The 17,466-nt window shown below is 36.8% G+C and overlaps 1 protein-coding gene across 8 annotated transcripts in view; it reads right to left on the minus strand.

The window, feature by feature from the left end:
- LOC135102818 (long-chain-fatty-acid--CoA ligase ACSBG2-like) overlaps positions 1-17,466 on the minus strand; it is a 98,820-nt gene that overhangs the window by 33,330 nt on the left and 48,024 nt on the right. For all 8 annotated transcript variants that reach the window (XM_064008355.1, XM_064008356.1, XM_064008362.1 and 5 more), the window contains one exon: positions 8,112-8,218. In XM_064008355.1, the coding sequence (XP_063864425.1) occupies positions 8,112-8,218 (107 nt within the window). The remainder of the gene's footprint in view (positions 1-8,111; positions 8,219-17,466) is intronic.

Raw genomic sequence — 17,466 nt, forward strand, 5'->3', positions numbered from 1 at the left:
CTCTATTGAGGGCCTCAATTTGGGAAAACAGAGCACTACTTTCTCTAGTGCTTGCTTGTCTGAGATCCCCAGCCTTGTTAGCAGCTGTCTACACTCCTGTATTAAGCTACATCCATTGGAACTGAGACAACTGTGGCCAGAGAAAGAAGCCACATCAACACCAGTGGAAGAATCCTTTCCCTGCAACTCCTTCAAACTCCCTTGGTGGTAGGAATGAGTGTATTGATCCATCTTTAGTGTGTAGGGGCACAGACCAGTAGGGAGTCTTTATTGTGAGAGCTGGCAGTACACTAAGGAAGCACTATCCATTTGTGTTGCAATGATCAACCACCTTGCCTTCCAACAAGCCACCATGGAAAGATACTCTACACTATATGAATGCCACCTAGATCTTTTGCCAGCACCTTCTTAAGAGGGACACTTGATTTTTTTTCTCTCTCTTTTCTTGGACTTGCTCTATGGTTTTCAGATTTTGACATAATACTTGTAATATTTTGTAAATTTCACAAAATTTTTTAATTTTTAAAAATGTTTAGCTTTTAATTTTCAATTTTCAATTAAATGATTTTTAACAAAGCACCACATATAAAAATTTATATATGAACAATCCTACATTTTTTGCGATGAAATAGGTAGTCAAAACTTTTCCTGAATAGAAAATATCAGAATTTTCATGCAGAGTCAGATAGAATGGACAAATGGACACAGATAGATGACAAATGCAATGTAATGCAGGTTGACCATCAATATCAGCATTCTTGGTTTTAGAACTACAGTAAAATCCCTCTTATCCGGCATCAACAGGACCGCCGACATGCAGGATACTTGAATATTGCCGGATACTTGAATAGAAGTGAAATTATATCCACAATCACCACCCTACACTCACGCATCTTACCATAACAAATATCAGCTGATCTTAATCAGCAGCTGATCTGATCAGCTGCTTAAGTGTAAGCACAACACGAATCTTTTCTACAACTTTAGGCATGATGAAGGCGTCACTGTGTCACTGAGTAAACACAGTGCAGTGGACCGCGGGTGGCGCGAAGCAGTGCGCTCTGGTGGCGAGGGGACAAAGTATGCCTCACGCGGGAATTTTAATTGATTTTATGAGTACACATTCATTTTTTATTGATTTTAAGGCTTGGGGAAAAAATGTGCCGGATACTTGAAGCTGCCGGATACTCCAATGCCGGATGAGAGGGATTTTACTGTATTCTGAATTCAGTATTTTCCAAGATTAACTGAGGGTTATCACTGACAGCATTAATAAATCTCCCAATATGTCTAAAAATATTTAAATAGAGTGCCAAAGATAATTTTCAAGTAAAATGGAATGACTACTGTACTAAATGCAAATCAGACACAAATATAATGGAACAGGGAGCAAGCCTGGCAAACTTTCCAACATATTCTGCTGCTCCTTTCTCATTCACCAATCATATCCTCCACAGACCTTATGCAATGAGTTGCCATGATACCTCTGAAATCTCTGCATCTACCCCTCTGTATACTCACAGTGATGTTTCCAACCAAACTCTCTATGAAACACATTAACTTCTTTTTATCATCGTTGTGCCAGATGGGTCCACACCATTATTCTTTCACTAGTGAAACCACTGCACCTGCACCACTGCACCTGATCATGATCTGCACCTTTTTTTTCTTCTTTTTTTTTAATCCACACTTGTTTCTCAGAAGCAAATAACTGCTTCAACTTTTCCCACTGTTTCTTTATATCATACACAGCTGATGATCCTTTGCCACAAGCTTCACACACGTGATGAACAGAAACCCTGTAGTCCATTTTTTGCAATACTTCTAGTTTTCTTTTACTGTTACTGGATATGTTTTTGTTTTGTGACATGATATCCATTTCCTTCTTTTTTTTTTTAAGTCAAAACTAGCTGGATTGTTTTGTAGAAATATCAAGCTGTTGTAAATAAAAATAGTGGTGTTTGAACAAGATGTTTTTATCAGAATTCAGATAAGTTGAAAAGGAAGGGAGGTAAACAACAGTTTATACCAAGCTGTAAGCAATGGAATGGAGTATTCTGCATTATACACACACACACACACACACACACACACACACACACACACATATATTCTGGAAAAGCAGGACAAACTTATTATGGAAAACAAAGAATTGAGAAAGAAGTATAGTGAATGTGAGTGCTCTAAAGGTAAACAATGAGATGAAAGAGGCAATGGAGGAACTAAAGAAAGAAAATGAGATACTCAAGACTAAGTGTAAGGAATATGAAGTAACTCTGAAAGGGCTGCAGCAAAATGTGGAGGATAGTACAGAAAAAATGGAAGGGGCAGTATGTGAAACCAAACTGGAGGAACTGAGAAATGCCTGGAAGAAAGAACATGAGGATGAAAAAGTTAGCTTCACAGAGGTGGTTAAAAAACAAATACAGGAAAAGACCAATTACTAACCAATTAATTATATTAATTATATAATTAATATAATTATATTAATTATATATAATTAATATAATTATAAATTAGTAAAATTTCATTTTACCATCGACGTATCTATAGAAAAGCTTTGGTTCCTCCCTACATTTGTTCACTATATCCTTTTCAAAGTTCTTTTCTTCTTCTCTTCTTATCCTAAGACATTTTCTTGCTTGTTTATATTTTTCTCTACTTCCCTCAATCCACTGCTTCATCTTCTTCCATGCTTTGTCTTTATCTTTTTTGGTCTTTGCACAACTGGCATCATACCAACTATGTCTGCTCTTTTTTACTTTGTACATTGGTACAAATTTAAATGCTCCCTCATTGTACTTATCTAATAGCGCTTCATGTTTTGTCTGCTTCCTTAACTTTCAACAGCTTATTCCACTATATACTTCCATAATTTTTTTTAAATTCTTCAAAATTTGCCCTTGCATATTTAGTCTGCCATTTCTGTAGTCTTCTTTCCAATCCTTTGCTTTTACCCCTTCTAATTTAAACTCTATTTACAACATGATCACTTTTTCCTAATAGGAGCAGATACTTCATATTTAACCCAGATTCCAGCTTCCTGGTAAACACTAACTCAAGCATTAAAAGCTGCTTTTCTTCTCTGTATTTTGTAGCTTCATCTACCCACTACTCTAAAGTATTCACCATTGCTAATTGGATTATCTCTTCACTTCACAAATCCACAGCCTCCCCCTAGTTCCAACTCCTCTCAATTTATATTCTTGCAATTAGTCACCCATAAGAAACACCTTATTTGTTTTCCTGATCATATTATCCAAGCACTTCCACACTCCTCACATCTCCTTATACTCATTTGTCTTCCATGCACTTGTCTTGGGTGGTATATATTTGACAATAATCCTTTCCTTTTTTTCTTTTGCCATGTGTGTGTGTGTATTTATCTAGTTGTATTGTACAGGGAATGAACCAAAGCTCATTTTGTCCTGTCTCCATAACCATATTTATCCAGTGTGTACACTGTTTGCTACAACCACCTTTTCCTTCAAATCACTCCAGATTTCAATAGTCTCGGGAAGCTGTATTTCTTGATGTCGCTTGAACATCCACTCTTCTTTATTTTTTTCCCATGCCACCTCATCCGTCTCTCTCCCTCCTCTATCTGTGGTAGCAAGTAATTTCTGTCTATTCTTTCTATATTTTTTACTAATTTGTACACTGTTATTAGGTCTCCTCTTTCTCTTCTCTCTTGTAGTGTTGGTAATCCCATCTCTTCAAGTCTTTCTTCATAGCTTAAGTCTTTCAATTCTGGTATCATCTTCATTGATATCCTTTGTATTCTTTCCAGTTTCCATATATCTTTTTTTCTATGTGGAGATAGGTTGTATCATGCTTGTTATAATTTTCTCCATCATTTCTTTATCTAAATAGTTAAACACCACCCTGATGTTTGTTAACAAGCTGTATGTAGAGCCAAATAGCCCTTTCATGTGCCTTTCAGGTGATAGTATGTCCTGAATCATTACTCCCCAATCTTTTTCTTCATTACTTTTCATTATTATTTCTCCTCTCATTTTTGTACTTTCACAAAGATATTTTTTTACTTTTTCCTATTTCCACTCTTTACTTTTTCCTATTTCCAACACGTGGAATTTTCTGACATTAAATTCTAGTTTCCTTCTTTGGCTCCATGCATGTATCTTGTCAATATCCTTTTGTAACTCTTTGCAGTCATTTTCACCCTTTATTATTTCAATTATTTTTGCATCATCAGCAAAAAAGTTTATATAACTATTTACATCCTCTGTCCTATCATTTATATATATTCAAAACATAATAGGTCCCAACACAGATCCTTGCAGTACCCGACTTGTCACTCTGCGCCAACTTGAATTAATGTCTCTAATTACTGTTCTCATTTCCCTCCCTTGTAAATAATCCTCCATCCATCCCAATGTTGTTCCCTTTAGTCCTCCTCCATTCTCTAGCTTCCACATAAGGCTTTTGTGGGGAACTTTATCTGATACTTTTTTGAGATCCAGGTATACCACATCAACCCATCTGTCCCTCTCTTGCACTCCATCTCTTACTCTCGTACAGAAGCTCAGTAAATTTGTGATACAGGATCACACGGGATCCTGAATCCAAATTCTTTTTCTGTAATTATCTTTTAATCTTCTAAATATTGCACCCATCTATTTTTAATTACTATTTCACAAAGCTTGTTTACAATACTTGTTAGTGACACTGGTCTATAATTTAATGGTTCCATTTTATTTTCCCCTTTGTATATTGGGACAATGTTAGGTCTTTTCCATTCCCTTGGTACTTTTCCTTCTCTGAATGAGCTGTTAATTATATCCTATATGAGTTCTTCCATTTGTTCTCTGAATTCTTTTAATATCCATTCACTTGATCTGGTCCCACAGATTTTCTAACATCCAGCTCTTCCAAGTACTTTCATCCAGCTCCTCCAGTAATTTCTTGATTTCTTGTCTCTTTACTTGTATCTCCTGTATTCCCTCATTCTGTGATACCACTTTCGGTGCCACAAATTCAGTTTCCTTTGTAAACAGACTGAAAATTCTCATTCATTAGTTCACTCATCTCCTCAGTAGTTTCATAAATTCTTCTTTCCCTTTTTAACTTGTCTATGCCATCCTTGTTTTATTTTCCTGTTTATGTATCTGCAGAAGAGTTTGGGTTCTTCCTCATATTTTCTTACTATGTCACTTTCAAAGTTTCTTTCTTTATCTCTTCTTATTTTGCTATATTCATTCCTTGTCTTTCTGTATTCTTCTCAAGCATTTCTGTTCAGCTGTCTCATCATTCTCTTCCATGCCTTGTCCTCTTTTTTTTTCTTTTTTGCTTCTACACACATTCATTTGCATTACACAATTCATGTTTCCTGATTTTCACTTTATAACTTAGCACAAACTATTGCACCCCCCCCTTTATACTTGCTCAAAAATATCTCATATTTTCTTGCACTACTTTACCTTCAAATAGCTCTTTCCAGTTAATTTTTCCATAAAATTTGTTAAGTTCTGCAAAAGTTTGCCTTAGCATAGTTCTGTCTCCTATTTCTATATTGTTCTTTCCTGTGCAACACTTTTCCTCATGTGGTACTATTTCTGTTATCACATGATCACTCCTTCCCAGTGGACTCAAACAATGTATACTTAGTCTACTTTCAGGGGTTTTTGTAAATACTAAGTCCAACTGTGATGGTTCTTCTCCTCTGCATCTTGTAAGCTCATTCACCTACTGTCTCATTGTATTCACCATCATGATTTGCATAGTTCTTTACACTATGACCCAACATTTTCTTTCACTTCCATCTCCTCCCAGTTAATTTCTTTAGTGTTGAAGTTGTCTATTGTGAGCACTTTGCTACTTTTCCTTATCATTTCCTATATACTATTTCTTGTTTCTAGGTTTATTTCATGTCTCTTTTTATCCATATTTCTTTCATTCCTTCTATTTTTGTCAATTTTCCTGTTCTTTGCAAGACATGTTCCACTGCTGTTCATGACATGAATCTTATTTTCATTGGTTTTGTTCCATTTTCTTCATACTTTCCAATCCTGAAAACCTCTTCAATTTGTTCTATTATCCCATCTCCTTCCTCTGCCACTTCTGCTATAATTTCCTTTGTCCTTTTCACTTCTTTATCTCTAGCTATTTTCATGTGCAGGTTCTCCTTAACCCCAAATACCACCACACACATCTTTCTCTGTACTGTATCTCTCACAAGATTGCTTTTTTCCTTTATTATTTTCTTTTCCAAATCTTTATTGTGTTCCTGTTTACTGTCCACCTTTTGTTGTTGTTCTCTCTCTTCTTTCCAACTTTTGACTTCTTCTGTCACTAACTCTTTAATTTCTCCAACCTTAACCTCTCTCTCTTGCAGTTTTCTTTAACTCTTCGTTCTCTTCACTGAGTTTCTTAATTTCTTCACAGTACTTCTTGTTTAAGTTCACTATTTTTGTTACCTCTTCTCTCATTTCTTTATTTCCTTTTTCTCTTTCCTTCTCGCTTTTTTTCATCTCTATTATATCACTGTATATCTTTTTTACATTGTTACCACCCATTTCTCTTTCTTCCTTTCATGCCTTTATCATTGCTATTAAGTTACATATTTCTTCTCATATTTTCACATTGTCTTCTTCAATTTTCCACATTCATTTATTTGTGTGCACTGTGCTGAAGGCCTTTTCCTTGAAGCTCTCAAAAAATATTTGGGTTCATGCTGTGCCCATGTGTGTGTGTGTGTTTACCTAGTTGTATTGTACAGGGTACAAGCCAAAGTTAATTTTGTCTGGTCTCCATAACCACATAGTGATCATGTTTTCATTCAGTACTGGTCCTAGTTTCTCTTTAAACATGTGTACACTGTTTGCCACATACAATGTTGAACACTCCAGTCCAGCAATTACAACTTGGTATAAACTCTTTTTTACCTCCCTTCCTTTTTAACTTGTCTATATTATGATAATACTATTGTGTTCAAAAGGAGGTTCCCTATCAAATCAATTATTTGTATTTGCAACAACTTGAATATTTCTACAAAACAATCAGCTTGGAAAAAACTGTATTAACTTTCATAACAGTCTTTGAATTCAACCTATATTATGTGAAATAAGTGACCTATAGATCATAGAAGTAAAGCATGTGGTGTGAAGAGATCATTTCTGAGCAGGGAGACAGGGTGCCTCAAGCCCCTGACCAATCAGTAATGAGCTTACCAGATTAGGGGTACAATCCAGTTGCAAGCTAGAAACAGACAAGAGTATAACACATTACAAAATATTTATAACTGAAAATGATAATAAAGGGAAGCGAGTCCAATGCAGTAGAAACCCTGAACACAAACAAGTCTAAATGCAAAATTTTCCAAATCTGAATGGCATACAAATACATATTTTAATCTTGAATGAAAATTTTCTCCATGCTTAAATATGCTGCCTCTGCCAGTTTTTATGACATGTATGGAAATATATGGAATGGGTATTTTGGGAGATTTATTCCCTGAATACTATTTAGGGATTTTCAGAGTAGACTGTCTGGCAACACTCTGGCAGGAGTCTATCCATCTCACTTGTTGCTTTTGCCAAGGTGTTATGACCTGCATTTCTTTTTTTTTTTGTGTTCTATTCCTGTATTTCCTGTGCTTGCTTTGGTATCTGGAAAGAAGTTCATAGTTCCAGCCAAGAGGGCAAAGGACTCCATCACCATTGCAGTGAGAAAAGATATGATTGAAAAACATGAGAGCTGCATTCAAGTGACTGACCTCATAAGGATATTTGGCCAGTCATCCTTCTTTCCTGATTATTTATTGTCTATATTAATGTTGTTTTAATTAATATTTCCTATAGAAAACTCTTAGCAATGTTAGTTACCATGAATAATACCAATGACTGTGACTGTCAGTGCTGTGCACATTATAGGTAAGATTGGTTTTATTTTTCTTTATTTTTAATAGGAAAAAATTAATTATGAATATAAATTTTCAAGTTATAAATTATCTGCCTGAATGAATTAAAGTTATATTCAGAGGTTTTGCTGTATACACAACTCTTTGAGGAGATTCAATAGTTCTTTTCATCTATGATCATACAATTAAGCTAATATTGGCATTTATATACACATCAATCACAAAAACTTACCTGAGATCAAGCCAGTACTACGACTCAAGCCAATTGCTGCCTTGACTTTGTTTATGATTAGGGATTTAGCAAGTGAATTGGCCATCACTTCATATGAACTTAAGATTCTGTAGGATAAAAATAATTACATTAGTCAGGTTTTTATGCAGAAAAATGTTTGTTTATATATCAGGGTAAAGTTCTCAGAATGATAGGAGTGACCAAGATAGAATGCCAACACAAACGCACAATAATATATGTATGAGGATTGGACAGTATGAATATCACTCATTTTTAAGACAAAACTAACTAAATACAACAAGTAATCACATTATGAAAAAACATTATTGGAAAAAAACTGTATAAACTTTCATAACATTGTCTTTGACAGCATGGCAAGAAGAATACAGTAATACCTCAATAAATCAGACTTCACTAAAGTGGAACTTGCTTTCATTAGATTCAAAGGTCTATCACACTAAAATTCTTACAACCATGGTTATGTGGTTAAGCAGGATCAGGTTTGTGTTTCCAGATTTCACTATTATCAGCAAAAATTGGATAAAGTCCCTAATGGTAATGGCAAACATATTTTTGTGCTCTCTCTCTCTCTCTCTCTCTCTCTCTCTCTCTCTCTCTCTCTCTCTCTCTCTCTCTCTCTCTCTCTCTCTCTCTCTCTCTCTCTCTCTCTCTCTGCTCACTGGAAATTTTTCATGGATAGATACTTATAAGCAGTATAAGAATGCATACCCATGAAAAATTGACATCCCACTAAAAACGTTAAGCCAAAGTGGTGGAACAATCAAATAGCTGAATGCTTGCATGCCAAGAGGAATGCACATAATAGATTAAAATCCTTCAGTTATAATGAAGAACATACTAGCTTCGTTGAACTAAGACATAAAAGCAAAGAGGTTAACCAAACATAGCAAAAGGTCCACTGAGTTACATGTTGCAAACCAGAGTAAAACGAACCAAAAGGAATTTTATAGCTTTATCAGGCAAAAGAAAGTGATTACTTCAACTGTTGGACCCATAATTGATGTAAAATGGAGATTACACTAATGATGAGGAGCAAATTAGTAACATTCTAAATGCTTTCTTTGCCTCAGTATTTACAGTAGAAGTCCAGCTTAATAACAATGAAGTCCTAAGTAGCATCAATATAACAGAAAGTGACGTGTCAAAATGCATTGATAAACTTAAAGTAAGCAAGTCACCTGGGCCTCACATGATCTCACCCCGCATCTTAAAAGAAGCAAAACCAGAATTAGTTAAACCATTAACCCTATTGTTCAACAAATCCTTGTAGTCTGTTACAATGCCTGATGAATGGAAGCTCGCTAACGTAACTCTGATTTTCAAAAAAGGCAGTAAATCTTTATCATATAATTACCAGCCAATTAGCTTAACCTCAGTCACATGCAAGATGCTTGAAACACTAATAAGAGATAAACTCGTTAATCAAATAGAAGAAAACAATTTAAAAATACTCAACATGGCTTCCGCAACAAATGCTTGTTTGACGAAACTCTTAGACTTACTTCTTCTATGATATTCTGAACCAGCCATGCAATAAGAATAAAGCGGAAGATATAATATATCTTGATTTTCAAAAGGCCTTTGACAAAGTCCCCCACAAACATTTACTGATTAAACTAAAATCACACAGTATCCAAGGCGACATGTTGCGTTGGGTTGAAAACTGGCTAAATAAACAAACAAAGATTAGTAATAAATGGAAAAGTATCCAAGTGGACTAACATAACCAGCAGGGTGGCACAGGGATCAGTCTTAGGACCTGTTCTCTTCCTTGTTTATATCAATGACATAGATGAGGGTGTTACCAGTGTAATATCGAAGCTTGCTGATGACACCAAAATTGCGAATTCCATAGTCTCTAATGAACAGGTAACAGAAATGTAGAAAAATCTAGACAAATTGACTGAGTGGGGGCAAACCTGGTAGATGAATTTTAATGCAGATAAGTGCAAAATGCTTCACATAAGGTATAGAAACAAAAAAAGAAAGTATATTTTAAATGGTACCCAACTTACAAGTGTTGACAACAAAATCGATTTAGGAGTGACAATATCGAGTAGCTTAAAAATCTAGCCAACAATGTTCATAAGTCATAAAGAAAGCAAATAAGGTAATTGGCTTAATTGGCAGACCTTTTGAACATAAATCTAAGGATACAATCCTCACTTTGTATAACTCTTTAGTCCATCCCCTTTTGGAATATTGCATTCAAGCATGGTGCTCCTACTACCAGAAAGACACTGATAAATTAGAAAGAGTTCAGCTAAGAGTAACAAAAATGAAACCAAGCCTAAGAAACAAATCATACAAAGAACATCTTAAAGAATTAATTTTTTTTTTCCCATTAACACAAAGAAGACTAAGAGGCAACTTAATACAGGTGTTTAAAATCATCAAAGGCATTGATAACATGGACTGCAGTAAATATTTCATGATAGACTATTCAAATTACAAGTGAGGAAACGGTTGCAAAATTGTTGGGAAATCCTTTAACTCTCACGAATCAAAAAAATAATTTTTTCCTTCAAGTTGTAAATCTATGGAATGGGCTTCCTCGGGACTTGATAGACTGCAACACCACTGAGACTTTTAAATGTTGTCTTGATAAATATCTTGCCTGTAATCAACAGCTAACAGCATGTGTTTGCTAGTGATTAACTTCCTTGTCCTCAGGAAATGTGGGCACCTCATTTCATCTATTTTCTTTCTTTCCTATAATTTTTTTTTTCTCCCTCTCTCCCCTAACCCCATAAGGTAATTCTTTCCGACCTGTTTTTCCTGTATGGCTTATGCCAGAATGAGTGGAGGGTGGGGAGAAAGCCTTCTGCTTTTCTGTCCTTTTCTTCTACTATCACCTTAGTAGTCTAAGGTCAGGTCACCTCGTGAGGACTGCAAGGTCTGTTGTGGCCTGTTTTTCTATGTAACTCTATGTATGGAACTCTCTCTCTCTCTCTCTCTCTCTCTCTCTCTCTCTCTCTCTCTCTCTCTCTCTCTCTCTCTCTCTCTCTCTCTCTCTCTCTCTCTCTCTCTCTCTCTCTCTCTCTCTCTCTCTCTCTCTCTGCTTATTGGCAGAATATTATATATCATAGACTGTTTTTGTGCGGAATAATATCATTGATTTTGTGTGAAATAATGTAATTTTAAGAGCATGGTTATCTATAGTCTCCTTAGCATGAAATGTGCAGTATACTAAGTGTGTGTATTATTTATTTTATTTATATTTTTATTTTGTGTGTGTGTCTGCATTACTTGAGCTTTAATTGTGCCTTTTATATTCATGCTTTTGTGTGGTTTAGCATGCTTGGACTCAAGTGTTTAGATTTCTGTCTATCTTTGTGTCTTGATGCTGTGTGTCTAGATGCTATTTCTGGTTGCTGGATGCTGGGTTTGAATGCTGTCTGCTGTGTATTTAGGATTTTGCCTGTCTGGACTTTTGCTTGTTTCCATGTATAGTGCTTGAAACCAGGCTGACAGCCCTTTTTGTAATGGTCATTTGTGGTTGGATTCTTGTGTTTGTATTTCTTTCCTTCTTTTTTTTTTTTTTTCTTCTATGTCTGTTCCTGTGTTTTGCATATTTTGTCTGTTTTTATATACTTGGGCTTTTAGAATTTGTTTGGGCTTTTGTATATTTGTTTTTGTTTTTTGTTGTATCTTTCAGTTTTATGTAATTTGTGATTTCTTTTATTTTGCAAGATTTTTTCTTTAAAAAATATTCATTAATGTCTCATAGAACACATGTACTGCAAGCCATATCTCCATAAACATATGCTCTTTTTTTCTTAATCTATGGTCCATATGGGAGTTTAGGATCATCAGACCTATATGTTTACTATTCTGTATTCTTTACTGATGTTGTTTTAAATGTAACTGTGAACAATAAAAAACATCAATATCAATATCTCTCTTTCTAGCACCACACACACACACACACACACACACACACACACACACACACACACCGTGTAGTGTAGTGGTCAGCAGGCTCGTCTCACAACCAAGGAGGCTCAGGTTCGAATCCTGGGCATGGCGAGGCAAATGGGTGAGCCTCTTAATGTGTAGCTCCTGTTCACCTAGCAGCAAGTAGGTACGGATGTAACCTGAGGGGTTGTTACCTCACTGTTCCGGTGTGTGGTGTGTCAATGGTCTTAGTTCTACCCAAAGATTGGTCACTATGAGCTCTGAGCTCTTTCTGTAGGGGAACAGCTGGCTGGGTGACCAGCAGATGAGTGTAGGTGAATCACACACACACACACACACACACACACACACACACACACACACACACACACACCAAGATGGTGGACAGGTGGACAACAACAGATGCTGCTGTTAATATTCTGCTGTTTACATCACTGAGAGCTGTCCCTGGTGGTGGATACTGAGGTGAGAGTTGCACTAGTATTGCTTGCTGTTGTCCTGTCTCCAAAAAAAGTTAGTGGAAATTGAAATAATCACCATATTGAGAGGGAAGAGGGAGCCACCTTGGCCCCTACCTGGCCCCTACCACCTTTACCCCTCCAACTGGTACTATCCAAAGGTAAGACAGAGGGATTTTCTGGTTTGGAGAGGATGAGGAAAAAATTGAAGAGGGCATGATGAGAAGATGGATTATTATTAAGCTGGAGAGTGAAATGAGAGAGATACCAGTGAGTGGAAAAGATGGAAAGAATGGTTAAAATTTTGACTGCTGAGAAGGGAGTTTGGAAAGGTGTGTATGTTGATTTACACAAGAAATTGGCACTATATGAAAGCAAGGTTGATGAGTTGAATGTAAAGCAGGAAATTTGGAAGGAACAGAAGGAAAAGGTCGACTTCAGGAAGATTGTGGAAGAGCAAACTAAGGTAAATGAAAGTGTGCTAACAGAAAAGGTTGTTAAAGTGATCAAGCAGAAAGAAAACTTGGTGAGAGACACAGTAGATAGGAAGAAAACTGCAATGGTATTTGGTTAAAGGAGGAGTGTGTACCACAAAGACATGAAAGAGAAAAGAAGGAAAAAAGGTGTATGGATGAAATGCTGGAGATGATACAAGAAGACAAGGAGCTGACAGAAGAGACTGAAGAAATTCAAAGATTAGGCAGATATGCTGAGGGTAGACAATGTCCCATTAAAATAAGGTTTGGGTCACAAGCAGCAGCTGAAGAAATAATGGACCAACCTTGGAAATTGACCAGAGTTGAAGAGCACAAATGAGTGTGAATAAAGATAGGACCCGAGAAGAGAGAGCCACTATAAATGAACTAAAAAGAGAAAAAATGAAAAGAATGAAGAAAGATCAGAGGTGGAGAAGAAGAGATTCTATAGACATGAGGTTAAGAATAAGAAAGTGGTACAGGATACAGGACAATGCAAAGGGGTGAGGATTAAAAGTGGTGAATACAAACATAAATGGATTAATGTTAGCAGTGTTGGAAGTAAAAAAATTATTTAAAAGATGAGAAACCAGATATCATGGGAATTGTTGAAACAAAACTGGTGCATGATGTGGATATTTTAAAAACTGGAGATGGAACAAACAACCTCTGGATAAGAAATAGAAAATGTAAGCAGGGTGGAAGTGTGATGCTCCTAGTTAGAAAACAATTGATGGTGGAGTCTACTACATGTGGAGAGAAGGAGGCAGAAGTACTGAAAGTAAGCTTAAAAAGAAATCTGGGAAGATGCCAAAATATTGTAGTGACTTATGTTCCCCCTGATTCCAACTCAGGGAGAGAGGAAGAATACAAGAGAAAGCTGGAAGACACAAGGGCATGTTTTTCCAAGTTACTTAAAGAAAATTAAGATGTACTGATGGGAGACTTTAATTGCAAAGAGGTATCTTGGGAAAGCTGGACCACAGAAGATAGTGAGTCATCATGAGGGAACAAATTACTGGAGTTGGCTGTTGAGAATATTCTTATGCAGTGGGTTAAAGAAAACAAGATTCAGAGTAAATGAAATACCATCAAGACTCGATCTAATTTTTACCAAGGAACAAGTCATGTTTTCATTCAGTTCTTAGTAATGGATAAAAACATCAGTGCAAGAAAAGAAGACCACAGGAGAGAATGGTTGAACTATAGTTAGACAAATTTTGGACAGCTTAGGAAGCATTTCAAAGAAGTGGATTGGAACAAAGCATTTCAAACAGGTGACAGAAGAAAACTGGACCACCTTCCTGGACAACTTTACCTAAGAAATCAATGAAGAACTTATTTAAGAAGGACTGTTATAACAAGAGATGTGTTAAGTTTGACTGGAGAGAGAAAAGCATGGAACAAGAGGGGGAAAAATAAGTGACATGACTTGTGGGGCAATTATATAAAAAAGAGGAACGTCAAAATACATAGAGATGAGTGGAAGAATTATGAAAAGAATGTTGTGGACAAATGTAAAGACCAACCAGAAGTGTTTTATAGATTTATCAATGGAAAATTGAAGATTAAAGAAGACATCAGTAAAGTAACAGTCAGAGAAAAAAATAGTCGAAGACCCAAAAGAAATGGCTGAAGTGTTCAACAGATACTTACACTCAGTGTTTAAGGGAAGAAAGGATAATGATAGAAATTGGGAATGGTTTGAAAGAGATTGTAACATCAACAGAAGAAGTAAAGGATATTTTGGAAGAACTGGATGTAAGGAAAGCAATGGGACCTGATAGTGTGTCAAACTGGATTCTAAAGGAGTGCAGCCCATAACTAGCCAAAGTGATACACACTGTAATCAGCACCATCCTGTTGGAAGGAAGAGTACCTAAAGATTGGAAACAGGCAGATATTACCGCAATTCACAAGGCTGGAATTAAAGAAGATCCATTAAACTATATATCAGTATTGCTGACAAGTGTAGTAGCAAAGATTTGTGAAAAGATCAACAAGAACAGATGGGTGAAATACCTGGAAGACAACAATGTGATAACAGAGAGACAATTTGGATTCAGAGAAAGAAGATCTTGTGTAAGAAATCTGATAAGCTTCTACTCAAGAGTAACAGACATAGTGCAAGAGTGAGATGGATGGGCTGACTGAATATACTTGGAACTAAAAAAGGCATTTGATAAAGTACCACACAAAAGGCTAATATAGAAACTGAAAAATATAGAAAAACTGGGAGGATCTTTACTAAAATGGATGACTGACATTTTGATGGACAGAAAAATGAGAACAGTAATCAGAAGCAATTAATCAGAAGCAATAAGTCAAAATGGAGAGCAGTAATAAGTGGAGTTCTGCAAGGATCAGTACTAACACCAATTATGTTTAGGAGAAGGAAACAGTAGACACCTTGCAAAATGATAATTACTCCTAGTGAGATCTAAAGCACTGCATCAGGGGGTGCTGTGAACTTATCATTAAGCCCAGCTGTGACCTAGCTGAATGTTTCCATTTGTGTCTCACAACATAAGTGGGCTCTCTTCCTTCCACAAAACTATATGTACCTAATTACACACACACACACACACACACACACACACACACACACACACACACACACACACACACCCTTCATTCAAAATTCAAAATCAATATGGCGACCCCTACACCAGCCTATGAGTCCCCTTCTCGGGAGGGGACCACAGATGTCCCCAGATTGAACAGCTCTTCTGGTATCAACCCTAAGTGTCTTGACACTCCCCCCTCAACTGTTTTTTCATTAACTTCTGTAACATTCGCAGTCTTAGATCTAATTTTCAATCTGTAGAACACCACCTTTTCTCTACTAAACTTCATCTTCTTTTCCTCACTCAAACACAGGTGTCTGAGGTAACTGACAGTTGCCCCTTTTCTGTTCCCTCCTACTTTCTCTTTCCTCATTCTGAATCCAAAGCTGGATGTTGCGTCTATGTGCACAACAACTTAACCTGCTCTCATGCCCACGCTCTTGAATCTTCCAAATTTTCTACCATCTGGCTATGACTACAGAGTCACTCTCAAATTAAATTTATCTGTGTTGTATACCTCTCACCTAACTCCTCTGATTATAAGAAATTCTTTGACTACTTAACTTCCAAAGTGGAGCACATTCTGACACTCTTCCCTTTAAAGGAGATCTCCATTCTTGGAGACTTCAATGTTCACCACCAGCTTTGGCTTTCCTCTCCCTTCACTGACCATCCTGGTGAACTAGCCTTCAACTTTGCTATCCTCCATGACCTGGAGCAACTGGTGCAACACCTTACCTGTATTCCTGACTGTCTTGGAGATAAGCCCAACATTCTTGACCTTTTCCTAACTTCTAGCCCTTCTGCTTATGATGTTACCCTATCTTCTCCATTGGGTTCCTCTGATCACAACCTCATATCTGTATCTTACCCTATCACTCCAGTCCCTCCTCAGGATCCACCAAAGTCGAGGTACCTCTGGCATTTTGCTTCTGCTAATATGGGGGACATGAGGAGGTATTGTATGGATTTTCCTTGGAAAAACTTGTAGCGGGACACAAGTCACCGCTCCTAGCACTCCGTTTTCTGTTATATTTTCACCCTTCCGTTTTCACTCTCTCTACTGCACAGACTTTTGTCTTTCATCTCTTCTTTCCTCACTTTATACATATCTCTTACTGTACACATTCTGTGCACGCTCTTTGACACATGTGTTACACATCTTCTCAATACATCTTTTTACTCCTTTCTTCACACAGACATACACACACACATACACTCTCTTTTTCCATAATTTTGTATATATCATTTTGTGTGTGTCGTTTGTTGTGTTAAGTAATTGTTGTATATATTGTTCATGTTTTTGCTGAATAAACAGAGAATACCCAGGCTAAGTTTCCTTTGCCAGAGCTACACTGTTATGACACTGGAAACTGTTACCCTTCAAGGACTAAACACTGCTATGACCAAGAGTCATAGTTGGGAGCCTACACTTCTCGCTTGAGCAACTTCCGGGCGGCCAAGTAGCACCTCACCTTCGCTACAAACTACTGCTTCTGTGTCAGAGATCCATCTTTGTGCTGAACGCATAAGAGGTGGTAGTGTCTGTCATGGAGGCATACATCCCCACTCTTTTTCTTGACCTAAACCTTTCAAACCTTGGTTTAACACAGCTTGTTCTTGTGCTATATATGATAGAGAGGTGGCCCAGAAAAGGTACTTGAGCCTTCCATTACCTGAATCTCATGCACTTTATATTTCTGCCTGGAATGATCCCAAAAACTCCTTCATTAATAGAAAGTGTCAAAATCTTTCAAAAAGAAGTCCCCTTGTGACTTCTGGCACCTAGCCAAAAACATCCCCAATAACTTTGCTTCTTCATTTTCCCCTCCTTTATTTCAACTTCATGGCACCATTGCCATCTCATCTATTTCTAAAGCTGAACTCTGGTCAGGCCTTTGGTAAAAACTCTAAC

This window comes from Scylla paramamosain, chromosome 8 (assembly GCF_035594125.1).
Source record: "Scylla paramamosain isolate STU-SP2022 chromosome 8, ASM3559412v1, whole genome shotgun sequence".
Classification (NCBI taxonomy): domain Eukaryota; kingdom Metazoa; phylum Arthropoda; class Malacostraca; order Decapoda; family Portunidae; genus Scylla; species Scylla paramamosain.